General features: G+C 40.6%; 2 protein-coding genes across 2 annotated transcripts in view; one reads left to right on the top strand and one right to left on the bottom strand.

The window, feature by feature from the left end:
* edar (ectodysplasin A receptor) overlaps nucleotides 1-8,736 on the bottom strand; it is a 37,039-nt gene extending 28,303 nt beyond the window's left edge. The window contains exon 1 of the mRNA XM_046053937.1: nucleotides 8,555-8,736. The gene's annotated coding sequence lies outside the window, so the exon portion shown is untranslated. The remainder of the gene's footprint in view (nucleotides 1-8,554) is intronic.
* Nucleotides 8,737-15,115: 6,379 nt separating this feature from the next.
* Nucleotides 15,116-17,712, top strand: part of LOC123973308 (E3 ubiquitin-protein ligase SH3RF3-like) — a 100,718-nt gene continuing 98,121 nt past the window's right edge. The window contains exon 1 of the mRNA XM_046053218.1: nucleotides 15,116-15,959. Within this exon, the coding sequence (XP_045909174.1) occupies nucleotides 15,546-15,959 (414 nt within the window). The 5' untranslated portion in view covers nucleotides 15,116-15,545. The remainder of the gene's footprint in view (nucleotides 15,960-17,712) is intronic.

Raw genomic sequence — 17,712 nt, forward strand, 5'->3', positions numbered from 1 at the left:
GTGAGACCTAAAAGAAGACATCTTTCACCAAAGCTCCCTGGCCTACAGTGACAAATATAATGCCTTAATATTGTTAAAAATCCAAAACAAAACTTAAAAACCCAATTACGTCTGTATTAATATGGACAGCAAAAGACTTAGCTCAAAGTCATTATGGGGATGTTGAGACCCTGTAGGTGAAAGGAGGGGTTGCCATATGGAAATTCCCATAGGCCAGCTCATGCAAACACACATACATTAAGCAGACAGGAACTTCTACCCTCCTGTTAATTCTCTGCACTCCTCCTAATTTTTTGGCAGTCGGAGCAGGCATCCTCCCATAACTGCCAGTCAGTCTCTTGTTATTCATCCTTGTGTTTGTTTTTCTTGTGGTAATGCTTTAGACCTTACTGTGTAAGCACAAAGTGTGTGTTCATTTCTACAAACTGAGCATTAAACACTGTGAAAACTAGGGCTGCCCCGAGACTTTTTTTTGCCCCGACATTTTAGGTGATTGTTTCTTATGGGAAATGGGTTATTCATCATTGGTCATTACTTGAAAGTAATACTCACATCTCTGACACCACAGCCGTACTGACAAATATGCTTTGGTCTTGAATAAGCAGTAGATGTTTTACAGAATTAGTCCATGGTAGGTCAATGGAGTAGAATACCCAATTCCTTATGCACTGCAGTCTTCACCATTGCTAACTGTGCTGTTGGCCTTGGGAGGGCTGCACTGTAACATTTGGGATATTCACAAATGTTACACTGCAGGTTAAAGATTAAGATTAAAAACTACATTAATATTATCTAACAATGTGTAATTTATTGTTACGAGCGTGAGCTAATTCTTGGGTTAAGTCCAGTTTCTATAACCTTTGATTTGATCTTTGGTATGTATTTTTAATTAACCACATTTACCCTCTTATTTAGGTCCCAAAACAGAAATTAGCCTACTGGCACTTCAACCTGTATAGTACATGTACACTTAACCTTCTACTATCTTTGTTTGGATATAGGAAAATCGGATTCTTAGCTCGCTGATTCATGATAACACAAACCTGGGCTACAATAAAAATTTTATTTAATTGTATTTAATTCCATTAGGAAATGCCAAATTAGCGTCTTTCTCTGCATCGTTCTGTCTTTCTACCTATATGTCATTCAGTACCAATAAAGATGGATTGTGTGGGAAACGGCTTTTCACCATCAGTGTTTAACCCCATATAAGGATATTCATTGCGCCGGTTGATAATGACTTCCTGCCCGATTAAGTATTAGGCCAATCAGTGGCGGGGGGAACTCGGCCAAGAAGCAAACCAATGAAGAAGATGAAGAATGAGTTTAGGGGATGGTTTGTGGGCTCTTCCATAGCACGTAATTTCTGATGACAATTAAATCAGTAGCATGTGGATCCAGGGGTCTCTGTCATCCTGGTTTTGGTATTTCTAAACGGAAAATCTGTTTTCCATTGAAATCTTTCTCTTTCTTCTCTTTCTTTCAAGCAACCTCCTCTCCTGTCTTTTTTTCTGAGATATTTTAAAATCTAATGATCCATAAACAACTATAAATGCTATATGTTTTTTTTATAAAATAAAATTGTACACCTTAAAGTGACAATCTCAAAGATTTTCATGTAAATAAGTGTCTTTTAACTCACTTTTATCACCAAATGAAGTATCACAATGTTGAATTAGCCTTTGGCCCACTGATGAAAGTATTGCAATATTTATACATTTGTAGTATTACGAATTGGGTGTGGGGGCGACATTCCCGGGGAAAATTTAGTATTAAATCACTGCTAATGCAAACTGAACATTTCCTACTGCTACAGCTACACATTAAAAGAATTTGATGAAACACAAGTTAACTTTTACTGGGAAGATGTCACAGGAAATGCAATGTGTTTGTCAGTGAGATTAGCATTTACCGCTATTGCTCTTAAAAAATTAGGTCCACTCGTACCATGTGTAGTATAAAATCAGATCACGGTTACTCACAGAATGATGGAAAAAGGCCAATTACTGTCTGACTCCTTTATTAAAACGACAATAATTTGTTTTGCTGCCCCCAGGATTCTGTGATCTGCAGTATTAAAACGCATTTGCTGTTAAGCCTACCACCAGTAACCACAGGTATCACCAAATCAACCTGAAATCTTAAGGATGCTAGACTGCACATATCAGTATTGTTTGACTGATGCTGCTGGTAGGTGATGATTGTTGCTAGCATGTGATAGCAACAATCATCAGACTGTCAGTTTGGTGTGTCACTCTAAATTTAACAATCAATTTAACCCCGTACATCAACTAACCAAGATATTGACCAAATCCTGCAATAAACACAGTCTCACACAATTGCACACATGATCCCTCTGCTTCCAGGCCATAAACAAATACCAAAGTTAATCAATGCTCTGCTGAGGAACTCTATCCCTAAAAGAGCCAATTTTTTTATCCTTTTGAAGACCAAGACCTAACCTACCAAATCCAAGCACGATCTCAAACACATAAACACAACTGTTTTTATCCAGCCAACAAAGAAGCGAGAAAAATTTCCATCTATTACAGAACATAGATCATTTCTGTAAATGTAAGCACCATATATTTTCTAAGACCTTCCCACTTTGTTAGGCCTGCACATCTAAACCAAACTATAAGCAGCTTTAACAGTAGCAATTATAAATCTAACTAGAGGTTAACCTAGTTATGCTGGGATATAGTCCCATACACACACAGACACACATACGTCTGTGTGTGTGTGTGTGTGTGTGTGTGTGTGTGTGTGTGTGTGTGTAAAAAAAAACAAAAAAACATATATTATATATAGATATATATATATATCTATATATAATCTCTCTCTCTCTCTATATATATATATATATATTTTTTTTTAGAGAGACAGAGAGAGAGAGAGAGAGAGAGAGAGAGAGAGAGAGATTATCTGAATTCTCACAGGTAATAAAACTTCCACCAAGTAGGTTTGTAGATAAAACCAGAAGCAGAAAAGCACTAACATTGTGGATTTCCCCTCTGTCAAGTTCCTGCAGTCTGTCATTTAAAACTCCACCAGCTCTGGTGAAAAAAAAAATAAGACTCACTCTGACAAGACTAATTTTAGTGTATACATTTTATCTTTGCACTGGGTGATTGCGCCTGTTTCTATCTACTTTGTTATGTTTCATGTCAGGTTTAAGGTCTATGATAAAGTGAACGCTATATCTGTAATTGCAATTGTGTGTTATGAATTATGGGGCTATAATAATCAGATAAACTCTTCTTCTTATAATAGTCTATAATCATCAGGAAAAGAAATCAGACAATTTAATTCAGTATACCATGTCATTAACTGTACAGTGGCCATAATCATCTACCTGTGCTTAATAATCTGCCTGAATAGCATCAATACACACCTTAGTTCAAGTGTTACTGAATGTTCTGCTCTTCCAAGTGTGTGTTCAAGAATTTGCTCAATCCACTGTCAATCCACTTTTAAGTAATTATAAGTGCCCCTGTCTGTCTTTTTTTTCACAAGTGAACTATGAAGGAATGTGCTGCTGGCATTTTGTCTCCTTTCTATGATTTGGAGGCAGCTGGAGAGTAAAGAGAGGGGTGGCGGCGGGGCTGTCACTCAAATTAGACCAACCGCTTTTACGTTCAGCTGAATCAGACCACGAGTGTGTCTCAAAACTTTGGTACACAGACCTCATTGACTGGAAAAAATATCTAAAAACACAGACACAGCACTACAGTTGCAATGTACATTAATCATTATAGTCACTTGTCTGCAATTCGGGCTTGCACGTTGCACTACTGACATGTTTGCATATGTTCATTTCCATTCCCCTTGCCCTTTTTTTCTAGTCTTCCATGTCTTCATCAGTGCTAAAGGAAGTCAAACTCACTGAACAAAGTAGCCATCAAGGTTCAGTTATCAGGAACTAAATGAGCCAGAAATAGATAAGTCTAATTTGCAACATGATTACCGTCTTAAGTTTGATGTGAAAATTAAACCCATGATTAAAGTGATTTCCAACTTTGGAGACAGACACAAAACCTCAGACGACAGCTGGCCCTCGTCTGCTGACTAAATATCCATTTAGTCCAATCCCATCCAGCATCATGGTTTATCAGTGTGAACTGTGTTTTTACAGGAGTGTCAAAACATGCTTTGCAGCAGCTTGAATTTCCACTGACAAATCAGACTACAATATTACCATAGCTGGGACACACAAAGAGTTGATGGCTCAGATGTCATCTATAGAAGGAAGCGATGGAACACCTCATGTTAGGACTTCATGTAAATACTTAATTCCTTAAATAATGTGCAGACCTTTAAAGCGGCAGAGAAACACACCTCCAGTAACATGAGTGCTGAGCTACATACGTGGCCCAAGCACTACATGAAACGTGTGTTTTTCTGTACATGCACATGTGTGTGTGTTTATGTGTGTGTGAATGTTTCTTCATCTCTTTTCATCTTTTGATTGCTTTAATTACAGACTTACTGTCAGCTTCCCACTCAGTGTGCAGGAAAAACAAACTCTTAGGGCACATGAAAAGAAGTCACACACACATACACACTCTAGTAACACACACCTATCCCAGCTCTAGTCAGCCAGTAGGCTCTTTGATTCTCTGCCTGCCGGTGATCTGTCTTTCATTGTCTCCTCTCCCTGATCCCTTGTTCCCCTCTTTAGCTCTGCTGGAGCAGAACATCTCTCTCCCTGTCTCTGTCTCTGTTTATTTTGCATCGGCTGTAGGTGGGAGGCCTAATCTGCAACCAGGAATTCATCTGTATGTATTATTGCTTCCCTCTAACTATGTTACTATAAAGGGATTGCGGAACAATGCCATCCCCTCAACTAAAAAGTTCTATATATTAGGATAAAAATCTTTTGGGGAATGTTCCTTTTATGGTACTTTCTCTTGCTTTTAGACAATAGAGTATGGTAACGGACCATTAAAGAAAGTACAAAACACTCCACATCAGCAGCCTTTTAGGAACCACACTGACTTATCAATTGTTATTACCACACAAGAATACCGTCACAATACTGCTCTGGTCTAAATGACCTTACTCAATGATGGTTACTGTTGAAATATTGGTTTTCTGTAAAATAAATTAGCTTTGTATCTGCACTGTTCATTTCTGTTGGTTTCCAGTTGTCAGCCTTGCATTAATAAACTGCAGGTGCATGCTTTCACCCTTTTTGGAGATTTCTCACAACATATCTGAGAGCTCTTGGAGTATTTCTTGCTTGGAGGTAATTCCAGGATGGATAGACGCCGGATGGATGTGGTCGTGGGGTCGCAAGAATCTTCGAAGTGCAAAATCCTCGTCAACCCATTGAAAAAGTAAAGAGTAAAGAATTTCAGTACTTACTTAGAGGGTTAACATTTGCTAACCAACAGAAGCATGCATGCCTACTTCTAGCAATGTGCCATGAGCAACACCAGGAGGACGTAACACAGATCACCCCACATCCCACACCCATCTGAACAGGTGCCCCGACCAACAACATGATCCTTCACCAGCTTCCCACCTGCCAATTGTTACACCAAGCCAGAAGCACCACAGTTTGGGATTAAACCTGCCAGGGTGTGAAAGAGTTGTTCCTGCCAACACACAACAGTCTGGTTTAAGCTTCATCTTAAGGCAAAAAATTTCCAAAACCTGACCTGTCAGATCTCCCTCCACACACTCTGTATGGAAGAAATCGATGACTAACAAACTGAAGCAGGTTCCCCACATGGAGGACTCTTAAGTAGACACAAATTAGACCACAAACCCTAATTTGATTAAACTTGCTCCATGTTAATTTAGTATTGGTATGTTGAAACGTCTGTGCGGCGCATGGGGAAATAATAGTGGTGAGAGTGAAACCTATGATTAGAAAAAAGATTTTTTCCTTTTATGTTGCTTTGCTGGGATTATTGCATGTAAATTAAAATATAATCAAATGCAGCTACCTCTCATATTGCTGGCGAATCCAGCCCCTTAGGGAGTCCAGAGGATCCACTGCTTTATTTTAAGTTACCTTGTCCGTCCTGGTGATTGTGAGTTGTGCGTTGAATATAGAACACAATAAGGTGGAGTATATTATCAGAATAGGCCTTTTCTTTATTATTTTAAGAACAGTGCATCAGTGTTGAGGACATGCAGAACCTCAGCATATGGAATAAAGATTATAGTATTTCATTAGAATAGCTACAGATACAGTAGTGGTAAGTCTTAATAATTTACTGTGCTGCAAACATTTACGCTTACTTTCCAGTGCTTTTAGTAAACTAAAATATACTTAAATATGAATATACCATTAATACTTCATGTCTACCAATTAACTAAGATACTCTATTTTCTACATACCTACGGCGAACACATTGTATTTCGTTTCATTCAGTCTCTTTAAAATTTACTTTAATGGTAAAAAAATAACTTTTTATGTTTTTCTATTAAAAATAATAATGCCACTCTTTTTGTTTTACTAGTACCATATGCTAAATCTGTCTTGAGTAATTTAAATCTGAGGATGAAGTATTTGAGTGGAGTCTTTTGGTACTTTTTAGATGTAATAAAAACCCTAAAAAATTCATTATCCCCGTAGGGAAGTTGAGGCTGAACATTTTGTTTCTTTAGATGTATCTTCTCCTGGATTGCTAGATTACCCTCTCCCTATAAATCTGGAAGTCTTATTATAATCATATAGCCTACATTAGATCCAAACTGTAAAGGTTTGCTGTAGTTCTTGCACATGGTCCTAGTTCTGGTGAGGCAGTTTGGAGAAAAGCCACCAAACAGCCCTGCCATGTATTAATTGAGTAACCTAATGAGCTGAAATAACTTCACTTCCATATGTAAACTCTGTCTGACGTGTTTAGTGGAGTTTTGTCTTAGATGTGTGACGCATTATGAAACATTCAACCCTAACAGGCCTCCTGAGCTCTATAAATTTCTTGACGGGGGGAAATGGATATGCTGTGTGGATTGAAATCAGCTGTGACATAAATCTCAACAATAACTTTCACAAGAAAAACACAACAATGCCTTTCCTTTCTATGATATCGCTCCAAAGTATAAGAGCCATTGTGTGAATTCTAGTACCAAGCAGCTTTAAGCGACGGAGCGGCAAGAAAGTAAACAAATCATCTATTCACTTCAGTCTGTTATAGGATGATCATGACTACAGGCGCTGGCTTTGTTAGTTTCTCTGCCTTCATCCCTTTAATCCTCAGAAACCATATGAACTTCTTTTGAAGATGAGTTACACTCCCTCCCCTGTCTCTTCTGTATGTCTCCTTCGCCTTTCTACCTGTGAACATGAAAGGTTCAATGGCAGCAGAGACGCGCTGTGCTGGGGGCTGCAGGGGGAGAGAGAGACGCAGATAGAGAGACAGAAAGAGGGGGGGAGCAGAGACGGATTGATTTCCACCTCCAGCAGCTACAGTTCAAAGCCAGCCAGCAGACTTCAGAGGCTCGGCAGGACCCAGCATGTCCCCAGCCGGGCCGAGCTGCCTGTCTGCGGGCAGGACTTCCCCCGGGGGCCCCGGGGCCCGGGACAGTCAGGCGGCACCGAGAAAACAATTATGCAGACAGAGGAGAAAGGTGTGCAGGGTCACAAACGCACACTTGCTCAAACACACACAGCCAAAAATACAGTGTCACAGGCAAACTCACAGACACATCATATAGCCTACTATAAGAGTGATGTGGCGTATTTAGCAGTACTAAAATTATTTATTATGAATAAATTAATTAACCAAACGTCTTTGCTAGCCTACTTTATGAATTTCTATTATATTAACACTGATCAAAATCATCACAAGAGAATCAAGTGTTTAGGATTCAAAATCCATAGCCTTGTCAAAAAGCAGTTCAGGCCTAAACTGTGAAGAGAGTGATGTGAAAAACAATCTCATTTGTCTTCCACCCAGGGCTACAACCTTTGCACCAACATGTAGCCTGCAGTACCTTTCACATAGACCTACTTCAGGATGAATTAGAGAATATGCTTGTTAACAGTGTTTATAAATGCTTTTATATTACTGTATATTGTACGCTAGGTGGCTGAAGGGAGTACAACCTGTTGTAATGTGACAAAGAAATCTATCTTGTACCCTTGTTACACACAGAGTGCAATGTATTTCATATAGATGACATTCATGCAAATAATAACATATCCCTCCTATCTCATGCACTTGACAACAAACATATCTGCATGTATAGCCTGAAATGTAGCCAATACTTTGGCCAGCCGGTGGAATCAGCCTGTCAAAGAAATCCTGCTGAAAAGCAGTTTTGGTGTCACTTTTGCATATTTTGACAGAAAACAATAATTATAAACTAACAGATATATAATCTAATTTTCATTTTGACATGCATCAGCAGTGGTTATGTCTGATGCCTTCCTAAAGCAACACAGAATAATTATTCATACTTATTTTTCTTAGCGGTAAAATTACACTAAAGTCCATGCTTGTTTGCCATCATAAGTATTCCTCAGGAATTTCCCTAAAGTCTTGCAGCAATCCGTCCTTGCATTCCTGAGAGCGGAGCTGCTAAGATGTCTTACCTGGAGCTCAGAGAGGGGGCACGCTGGTCTGGTTTCTCCGCTGCACTGCGGGATCGGCTGGCGGGCGATCAGTCCTGGTGATCGGTGATCAATCTCTAGCGTGGTGTCGGATAAGCATCGCCGAGGGACTAGCTGTCTGCGAGTTTTTACTGCAAGTTGTGTCTCAGCCTCCACTTTGGCGCATGTCGGTGTGTCTGCAAGCTCCTCCTTGATGTGAAAAAAGTGAGAAGTTTTCTCCGCCCTGAATGAGAAACAGATTAACGTGTTCCAGGTAGACAAATAGACAATTAACATGCTGCAGGCCACGACTCAACCCCGCCATCTAGTGTTCACAGGCATGTAGTGGCAGCACCATGAAAGTGGCTAAACGTGCATTCACTAATACAGCTTTAACTTTCACAACTGTGTTTTTTCCTATTCTTTTATATATTGCTGTTCCCATACTCTCGGGAATATGCGCATATGCATGTGTGTGTGTGTTTACATACAGCCTTACATGCATGTTACAGTAGGGCTGTAGCTAACTATTTTACTACTATTTTCATTATCAGTTCATCTGTCAGTTCTTTTTACAATGAATCAATGAATTGTTGGACAATAGCAAATAGTTGGACATGTCCAAATTGACATCTTCTAAATTGTTTGTTCTTTTGGTTCAGTTGTGAATCAATGAATTTACTGTTTGTAATGCATATGATAATGACAATAAACTTTAACTTATACAATTACAGCTACCATAACTATTACTGGTATTGCTATTGCTTACAGAATACTACTGATATTGCCACTATGACTAACTCTACTTCTATTTACATTACCACCACTCCCACTACAATTTCAACTAATACTATTAATACTACTACTTTTTCACTTCACTTTAATGGCCACACAACCAAGGTTGGTGCGATGTGTTTTTGGTACAGTGAAAACACTCAGTATGCCGCACAACATATAAGCAGACATGGAACATTTATAAATAATAATCACAATGTTTTTAGGTGGACAGAGAAAAGTTCTATCTAACTATCACCATAAAGGACCTTACATGAAGCCCACCCCATACACACAAACACCTTATTTCAGATGATAAAATGTCTTTGAAACAGAAGCTATAAATTATTTTGAGTGTGTCTGTTTTTGTGTGATGTGGATGACTGGTGCCTGTTGTCTGCGTTGGACTAAAGCTTGGACTTTAGTCTTCCTCTCCTCCTCCCCCTTTCCGCTGCTTCTCCTTTTCCCAGCCACAGGAAGGGTGAGATAAAAGAGGGGCTTTGAAAACACCGGGAGTCCTGTAATTACTTACTCTCCCTCTCTGTCTCTGTCTTTCCTTCTGTCCTTATTTTTTAATTTTCTCATTATCTCCATATTCTTTCTCTCTCTTGGTCACTCTGCCTTTATTCCTTATTTTTCTCTGCCCCTCTCTCAGTCAGTCTCCTTCTCTCTTTTTCCATCCTCCTCTCTCTTTCTTCTCTCCGTCTCTGCAGAGGCTCATTGATGTCAATCCAGGGGCTTCCTGACTGAAAAGGAGGATGAGAGGAGAAGCGATTAGATGACAAGAGAGGATGAGGAGAGGATAACAAGAAGAGTGATGAGTTCTGCTGAGAGAATGATGGCTGCTCTGTCAAAGACCGGACAAAAATACATATTAAGCAAAACCTGTATTTACTATGATGGATGGTGTAAAACAAAAACACATGCTCTCTGCATACGGTGAAATGGGGTATAACGAGACAGGATATCTTGAGATAATGTGATAATGTATGAGACGATACAGTGAGACGAGCTGAGATACATGAGGCATAATGTGACAAAAAACTTTAGACAAGCTTAGATATGATATGGTATTATATGATAAGGCAATATAACAGAAAATGGTAGAGGATTGCATATTCTTTACATACTGCATGATCTCTGTGGGAAATTGTGTTTCTTGCAACATTAGATATAGCACAGAAACAAAAGGAAATTAATGAAATAGAAAAATACATTGGGTTATGCTGTAGATTTCAGAAGTGACTGGTGTTTAAGGGAGAATAGGGTAGTGGTTGGTTTTAGATTAGATCTGCTCTAATTTAGGATGATCAGGCTAGGTACTTATTACTCCTTAAACTTACTGTTTACTTATTACTCCTTAAAAAAGTAATAAAATGACTTTACTTATTACTAGGTGATACTGGGTAACTAGTTACGTTACCACCCTCCCCTCCCCCCAAACAAAGCAGTCTTTCACGACTCTCTACTTTCTAACTAATGTAATCATAATAGCAGGAAGGAGTTAGTTTTTTACAAAACCTAGTCTATATAATTTCTTAACGCCACCGGCTGCAAAAAAATAAATAAAATAAAGCAAGTAAAACCCGACTTTTGAACTACTGTATGTATTTATAAGGGAATTAGGCTTATTCAGGATTTTCACAAAACATTCAACGTTGCTTAAGGCACTCTGTCCGGACATTTCCAAGCATCACTGGCAGTAGCGGCCGGAGTTTCTTACTGAAAGTTTCACATTGCTGTGCTGCTTTAGAAGATGCTTCAATAAATTACATATAGAATTGTTCACGGCTGAAAGGTTTTTGCTGGTCGCACGAAATTTACAACGGAAGACAATGTTCTTTGCATCTTAGACTGTGACACAACAACGGCAGTAACATTACTTACAGCTGTGGAAAGAACGCCTCTCTCCCTTGTTCTCCATTCTTGCTTTAGCTTCTTGGCTAACAGCTGACTTGAACAACATAAGGTCCGGTGCCGTTGAGCTGCCGCTTCAGTAACGCAGTAAAGCAGCGTTACTTGGATTGGTAACTGTAATAATATTACTGTTTTGGATATGGTAATCCGTTACACTACTAATTACTGGGAAAAGTAATATTATTACAGTAACACATTACTCACCAACACTGCTCATGAGTGCAGGTATCGGCCAATGCTGATTATCTCAAAATACCAGATATTGGCCACATTAATCGGTAGCCTATGTATGAAATAAGTAGTAAATAAATAAATAAGTAAAAACTTAGTCATTTCATCAATCACCTGTTAAGTGTTTTTTTAAGCCTGTGGGCTGTTCTGACACGTGTCAGCATCAGACATTTTGAGTTAGAGTTTAGTACAGCAGCTGACACCCCCCCCCCCCCCCCCCCCACCCCCCCCCCCCCCCCCCACACACACACACACACACACACACACACGCACACACAACATCAAAGTACTGTAGCTCAGAGAAGATAGCAGTCAGTGGAGGACTTCTTTGCTGCTTGGAATGAAGTTAGGGTAACTTCAATTTGCAGCAAAATCATTAAAAACAAACTTCCTCATGCTTTTTATGTGCCCCAAGGAGGCTCGAACTCTGAAAGCAGAAGGTGAAAATATGGTCTAACCACTTTTCCACTTTTCAAGCATGAAACCTATGCAACATAGCCTAGGGGAAAACAGAAAATATAAATATTTAATATTTACTAATTATATTCCATTGAAAAGTGTACATTTAAATCACACTGAATTCCAGGACTGTGATGATAATAAAAACCCATTTGCATTATTGCATTATGTACATTACTTACTGTTTGTAGAATTGCGTCTGATTCAGTGTTACATTAGAACCACTTCATGTCAGGGTCTTTCCAATGAACAAACACGAATCATGTATAAAAAACCCCCACTAAAGATCATGTATGTCATGACAGGTAGACAACCTTTGAAAAGAAGAAATACAATGAAAACAATGTCAAATTGTGAAAATATTTTGGAGTAACCGTAGTTGAAATATCACTCCCTTAAACTTGGCAGTACTTTTTTATGATGACAAGTGAACTCCACACACTCCACACTCCAGACTCTATGACCTTGCTAGAACCCCTGTTAGTATCCCCCATGCGCACTGTCTGTGTGAACACACATTACCTAACTACTATTCAACAAGGAAGCAGAGAGCCGGTTGCCATGGAAACTGTCGTGTCAGCTAACCTACTTTCGCATGAACGAAGGACATTGGTCGATGGGAGTGAGGTGTATGGTACGTGGAGAAGATCTACACATACACCCAAATACTCACTACATATTATATTTGATCGTCTGCAGGCAAGCAAGATTTAATCTTTCTCCAGCAAAGCAGCATGGGAGAATTCTTGTGCATGCAGAGAAATGATTGTAGGAGTCTATGAAACTCTGATGCAGAAGAAAATAGCTACAAAAAATACTAGAATATAGATGCAGTGTCGGGCCAGGTCAAGTTTATTTTCATAGGTTATCACCATGAAAAATTACAGCATGTAAGTAACATGTGCAGTTCAATTGCATCATTACAGCATGTACGTAACATGTGCGGTTCATCTGAATTACAGCATGTAGGTAACATGTACAGTACATTTGAATTACAGTATACGTAACATGTATAGTACATTTGCATCATTACAGCATGTGGTGTGTACGTGCATTAATTGCACAGACCATTCTGGGACACATCTCATTGTGACATCTCAAAGACCCGTTTAACCCTTGTATCTCCAAAATGCTGGTTACCATCCCTAATTGACATGTCTACTATTTAAACAGCATCGACCTTTTTTGTCTGTTATTGAGAGCACTGCGTCCTGTAGGGAGCCCTAACTATGCTGTTTTGCTGCTTAAATGGATTGAGGGTATTTTCATCCAATAATCATTTTTGTTTGCTTCTCCCTGTAGTTCCCCTCTAATTCTGAATCATTGGCTGTGGAGAATTGTATTAAGGCGATGAAACACTGGGCATTAAACATGAGTGGGCATGATAAAGAGAGAGAGAGAGAGAGAGATAGACCATGAGTTTTGGGCTTATTGCCAGCACTTGTGGGCTGCTGCTCTAGTGAGGCATTCAAAATCAGAGCTTGACAACAACAACAACACACACGTATTTAGTTGCAGAATTACTGTAGCATTGCAATGTTCTGCAGCCATGTTGATACAAACAGACCTATAAGAAATGGCAGGTCTCTGTAGATGAAATGCAAGGGGAGTTTTGTCTCACAGCCGAGCTGAAAAAGTGCAAAAACATCTTCAAGTTACTCCATTATTGGTTCAAAAGACTTGACCTTTACTTGTTTTGTGAAGTTTTTTTCTTCCAGTTATGAGTAGAAGCTCCTTCTACATTTTGTTTTCTTTGCATTTTGGGGCACAAAGTGACCTGTTATTTTGCATTTCTAGCCACTAGAAAAGATTGAACTGATTATAATGACATAATATTGTCATGACAAAAAATAACAATACATTTGCAATACTGTGACTTACATATGTTGTTAAATGAATACAGTATTCAACATTTTCTGAGGAATCAATGTAAATGCTGTGGGTTGCACACTGCACACACACACACACACACCCTCTTTGTATGCCTAAGCAGTCCACCCTCTGCTTTTCATCGTGGGTGGTAAGTAGCGCGCACCCACCCCTCACCCAGGAAGGCGTCACTCTGTCACACATACACACACACGGGGGGGGGGGGGGGGGGGGGGGGGGGGGGCACACACGCACACATTTGGCTCAATCACTCCCTACCCCTCTAGGGCTGAATGTGAGCGCAGAGCAGGTCTGAACAGGTGGACAGAGCAAAGCAAGCCTGCAGTGATGGCTGAGAAACAACACACACACACACAAACACACACACATTTCCTTGTCCTTTAAGTATTGTGTCCATCAAGGGAAAACTCAGTGGAAATGCTGCGGTTTTAATATTTTCTTATCTTTAAACAATCCCACTGTTTAATTGAGAACAGTCCTGCATCTCACATCTATTATATACATGGTATTATAAATACATCACCTGGCTGCTAATATAGTATCTGTGAATTACAGCACAATGTCTTATAATGTCTTTTGTTTTATAAGGTTTCACTTGACTACAGTCATCTTTTATTATCCCTTCAGGTAGAAGAATAATGATTGTGTTTTAGTCAGATTTTGCCTACCACGTGCATCACTGATGATTCTAGGAAAACCACTTGTATGTCTCTTGTACTTGTTTATAGTCTTATATAATGGGAAATTACAGAGGAATTTCAGTAAAAGACTTTTTGGAGATTTCAATTGTTCAAACAAACAAACAGAAGAAAGTAGAAAAAGATCAGCTGGTTCCCACCAGGCGTCGCAATAAACCAATTTATCCCAAAGCCCCGTGCGTCAGCTGGATGTAGTTACTGAGGTAATGAAAAGGACGTCTATCCTGTCAGGTGGGGATCATACTGGTGAGACGCCACATAAATTCATACCAAAAAGTTTAAGTTTGATTTGGTGTTTGGACTGTCGCCTACACGTACGACAATCTGTTTGGAAGCACACATTAATGTTCCGTCGTGCTCAAACTTGGGTGACATCTCTCAAAAACGGCGCCTTCATATAGGCTAGTCTTTGAAACTACTGCAGGCCACCTCTGAGGATGTTGTGAGTGCATTGCTGGTGTCAGCTTGTCTTTGTGGGCGGGTGACACATGACTGGAAACCTTTCAACACCCTCTCAGGGTGGTTAGAAAGGTGTGACACCCAGCCGCGTGCGTCTTTATCAATCAGTCTGTGTGAAGGTGTGAGGAGAGAGAAACCTGAGCTTCTTGTCCCCAGTGGTTTTTGTAGGGCATCTCTCTCTTTCTCCCCTCCCTCTGTTTCTCCCAGTCTGTATCAATATGTCCCTGGTGCGTGAGCGCGCGCCGCAACTCTGATCGGCGCGCGGTTGATGATGATGAGAGCGTGACCTCACCGCTTTCTGCACAGCTGCTGGAGAGCGAGAGAGGGGAAGACAGAGACAGAGAGAGAGCGAGAAACACAAACACGTTGAGGGAGACAGAGAGAGGTACGGAACAGCGGAGAACACTGACAACACAGGGGCACACTGCTCAGCGCGCGGGGACTCTGGTGGGGCGTCCGTTGGCTGTTTCCCGCCGGTCTGCCTCCCAGAATGTTCTGTGCCCCCGGTTCATTTCTACGGTACACGAACCAGTCGCCGCGGCGTTCCCACGGACACTGAAGCCCAGATGCTCACCCTCTCCGCCGACATGGACGAGTCTTCGTCGCTTCTGGATCTGCTGGAGTGCTCGGTGTGCCTGGAGCGCCTGGACACCACGGCCAAGGTGCTGCCGTGCCAGCACACCTTCTGCCGCCGCTGCCTGGAAAACATTGTCAGCTCCCGGAACGAGCTGCGCTGTCCGGAGTGCCGCATCCTTGTGGACTGCGGGGTGGACGACCTGCCGGCTAACATCCTTCTGGTTCGCCTTCTGGACGGTATCAAGCAGCGGCCCCAGCGAGGGAGCGGAGGAGGAGTAGGAGCAGGCGGGAGGCAGTCCCTGGCCGGGGGCTCGCTGCAGGGGTACGCAGCCGGGATATCCGCTTCTCCCCCAGGCAGTGCGATCAGAGAGCTGCCAGTAGCCATCAGGAGCTCCCCTGTTAAGGTCGGTTACTTTCCCACCATCCATGATATGTGCCAGTATATCTCTCTCTCTCTCTCTCTCTCTCTCTCTCAGTGGAGCACTAAACACACAAACTATGTTTAAATGTCTCCACCTTTTTATGAATCCTTGTTTATTCACAAAACCCACAAACTTCTTAAATTACGAATTGGAACATTTTGCACATAGTGAGGAGCCTTTTTCCAATTCGGCACACACAAATGACATAAGAACTTTAAGATTAGTTCCCACTGTACGCTGCTGCCCAGTGTAGCAGCAGAATTTGGTGGAAGAAGATGTCAAAGACAATTGTGCAGACCAGTCCCGCACTGTTTATCACTCATGTGTTTTTGAAATCGGGAACAGTGTGTTCAGCATGCTGTCTGCACAGATATTCAGTATGGTTATGTAGTACACCTTTAAAGACTATGCTCTTAATATTCACGTGGTGAGACTGATTGCAGCATTGATTGTTTGATAAGAAGCAAGAAGAACAAAACTTGGTTGAAGAGTCCAAGAGAAAGCAAGAATAAGAAAACATGTCTGTGGTTTTGTCATATCCTTATTGATGACATATCTATTGACTGATATATTTTTTATAGATTGTTTGGCTGACCCGCTGAGCCTGTGATATTCCCTGGTGTGACACTACTTTGGTATCATAATGTCTGACCTGTAATTCCACAGAGGTATAGCCTAATTAAACTGAACTAAATGAGCAAGAGAGGAACAGAGACATACTGTTTGAGAGAGACTGAAAGGGTCACCTGTCTGTGATACTGTTGTTGCCATAGTCCTGGTGAAGCCCAGTTGCCTACAGGCTGTGTGAAGTGTCATAACCCAAACTCAATGGGAGAGGAATGGAGAGCCTTGTTTACTTGCTATGCAGTGCATCCAATGCGTTGTCTCGTGGCTGCAATGTGAGACGTGTTGAAGAATGTGGCTGTAATGTGGGAATTAGACAGAAAATGTGATATCATCAGTGCTGTGCTGCAAAAAAAGAAGATTAGTTGTATTTTTGCATCCAGGTGGAATCTAAAATCTTAAACACAAATCTTGGAAAACAAAAGCAGATGTTGTGAGACAGAAATACCTAGTTTTATTGCAGTTTCACTGATATTTCCTAGATGCTTCAGTATTATAAAGTGCAAAATCTTAATAGATCATTTTTAATTCATAAACATCTTATCGAATGGTTTTACAGTGCAATCTTTAATTTTTTAATCTATGCAATTAAGTGTTGCTTAATGCACACCTACAGTAGTAGAGGTGTGTAGACAGGTACCTGACAAAGGTCCATGAAAATAGGCATTTTCTATGAAATGCCACAAATGTAAATTATGTCTCACTTGCAGCCAAGAAATCCCTAGATATTCAATCCACAATCATATCAAACAGAGAAATGAAAGCAGCTCCTAACACTTGAGTGGAATGTCAATATAGATGACAAAGAAACACTAGAGTTAAAAGTTTTTTAAAAATTCTTTGCACAAGAAACAATATTCACGACCTCAATGACAGCTTCTTTTTTTTTTTTACTTTAAAGAAAGAAAAGATTTCCAGACTCAATACTTCATGTTGTAACTTGTTGAGACGGATATACTGTATTTGTCTAAGGTGAGCTTGTGTTGTGTGCTTACTGATAAATGCAATGGGATTTCTCAGAGTTGGAGTGCACGGGGGTGGTCGTGGGCAGGCTTGTTCATGTCTGCCCCCCCCCCCCCCCCCCCCCCCCCCCCCCCCCCCCCCCCCCCCC

This window comes from Micropterus dolomieu, linkage group LG07, assembly GCF_021292245.1.
Source record: "Micropterus dolomieu isolate WLL.071019.BEF.003 ecotype Adirondacks linkage group LG07, ASM2129224v1, whole genome shotgun sequence".
Taxonomy (NCBI): Eukaryota; Metazoa; Chordata; class Actinopteri; order Centrarchiformes; family Centrarchidae; genus Micropterus; species Micropterus dolomieu.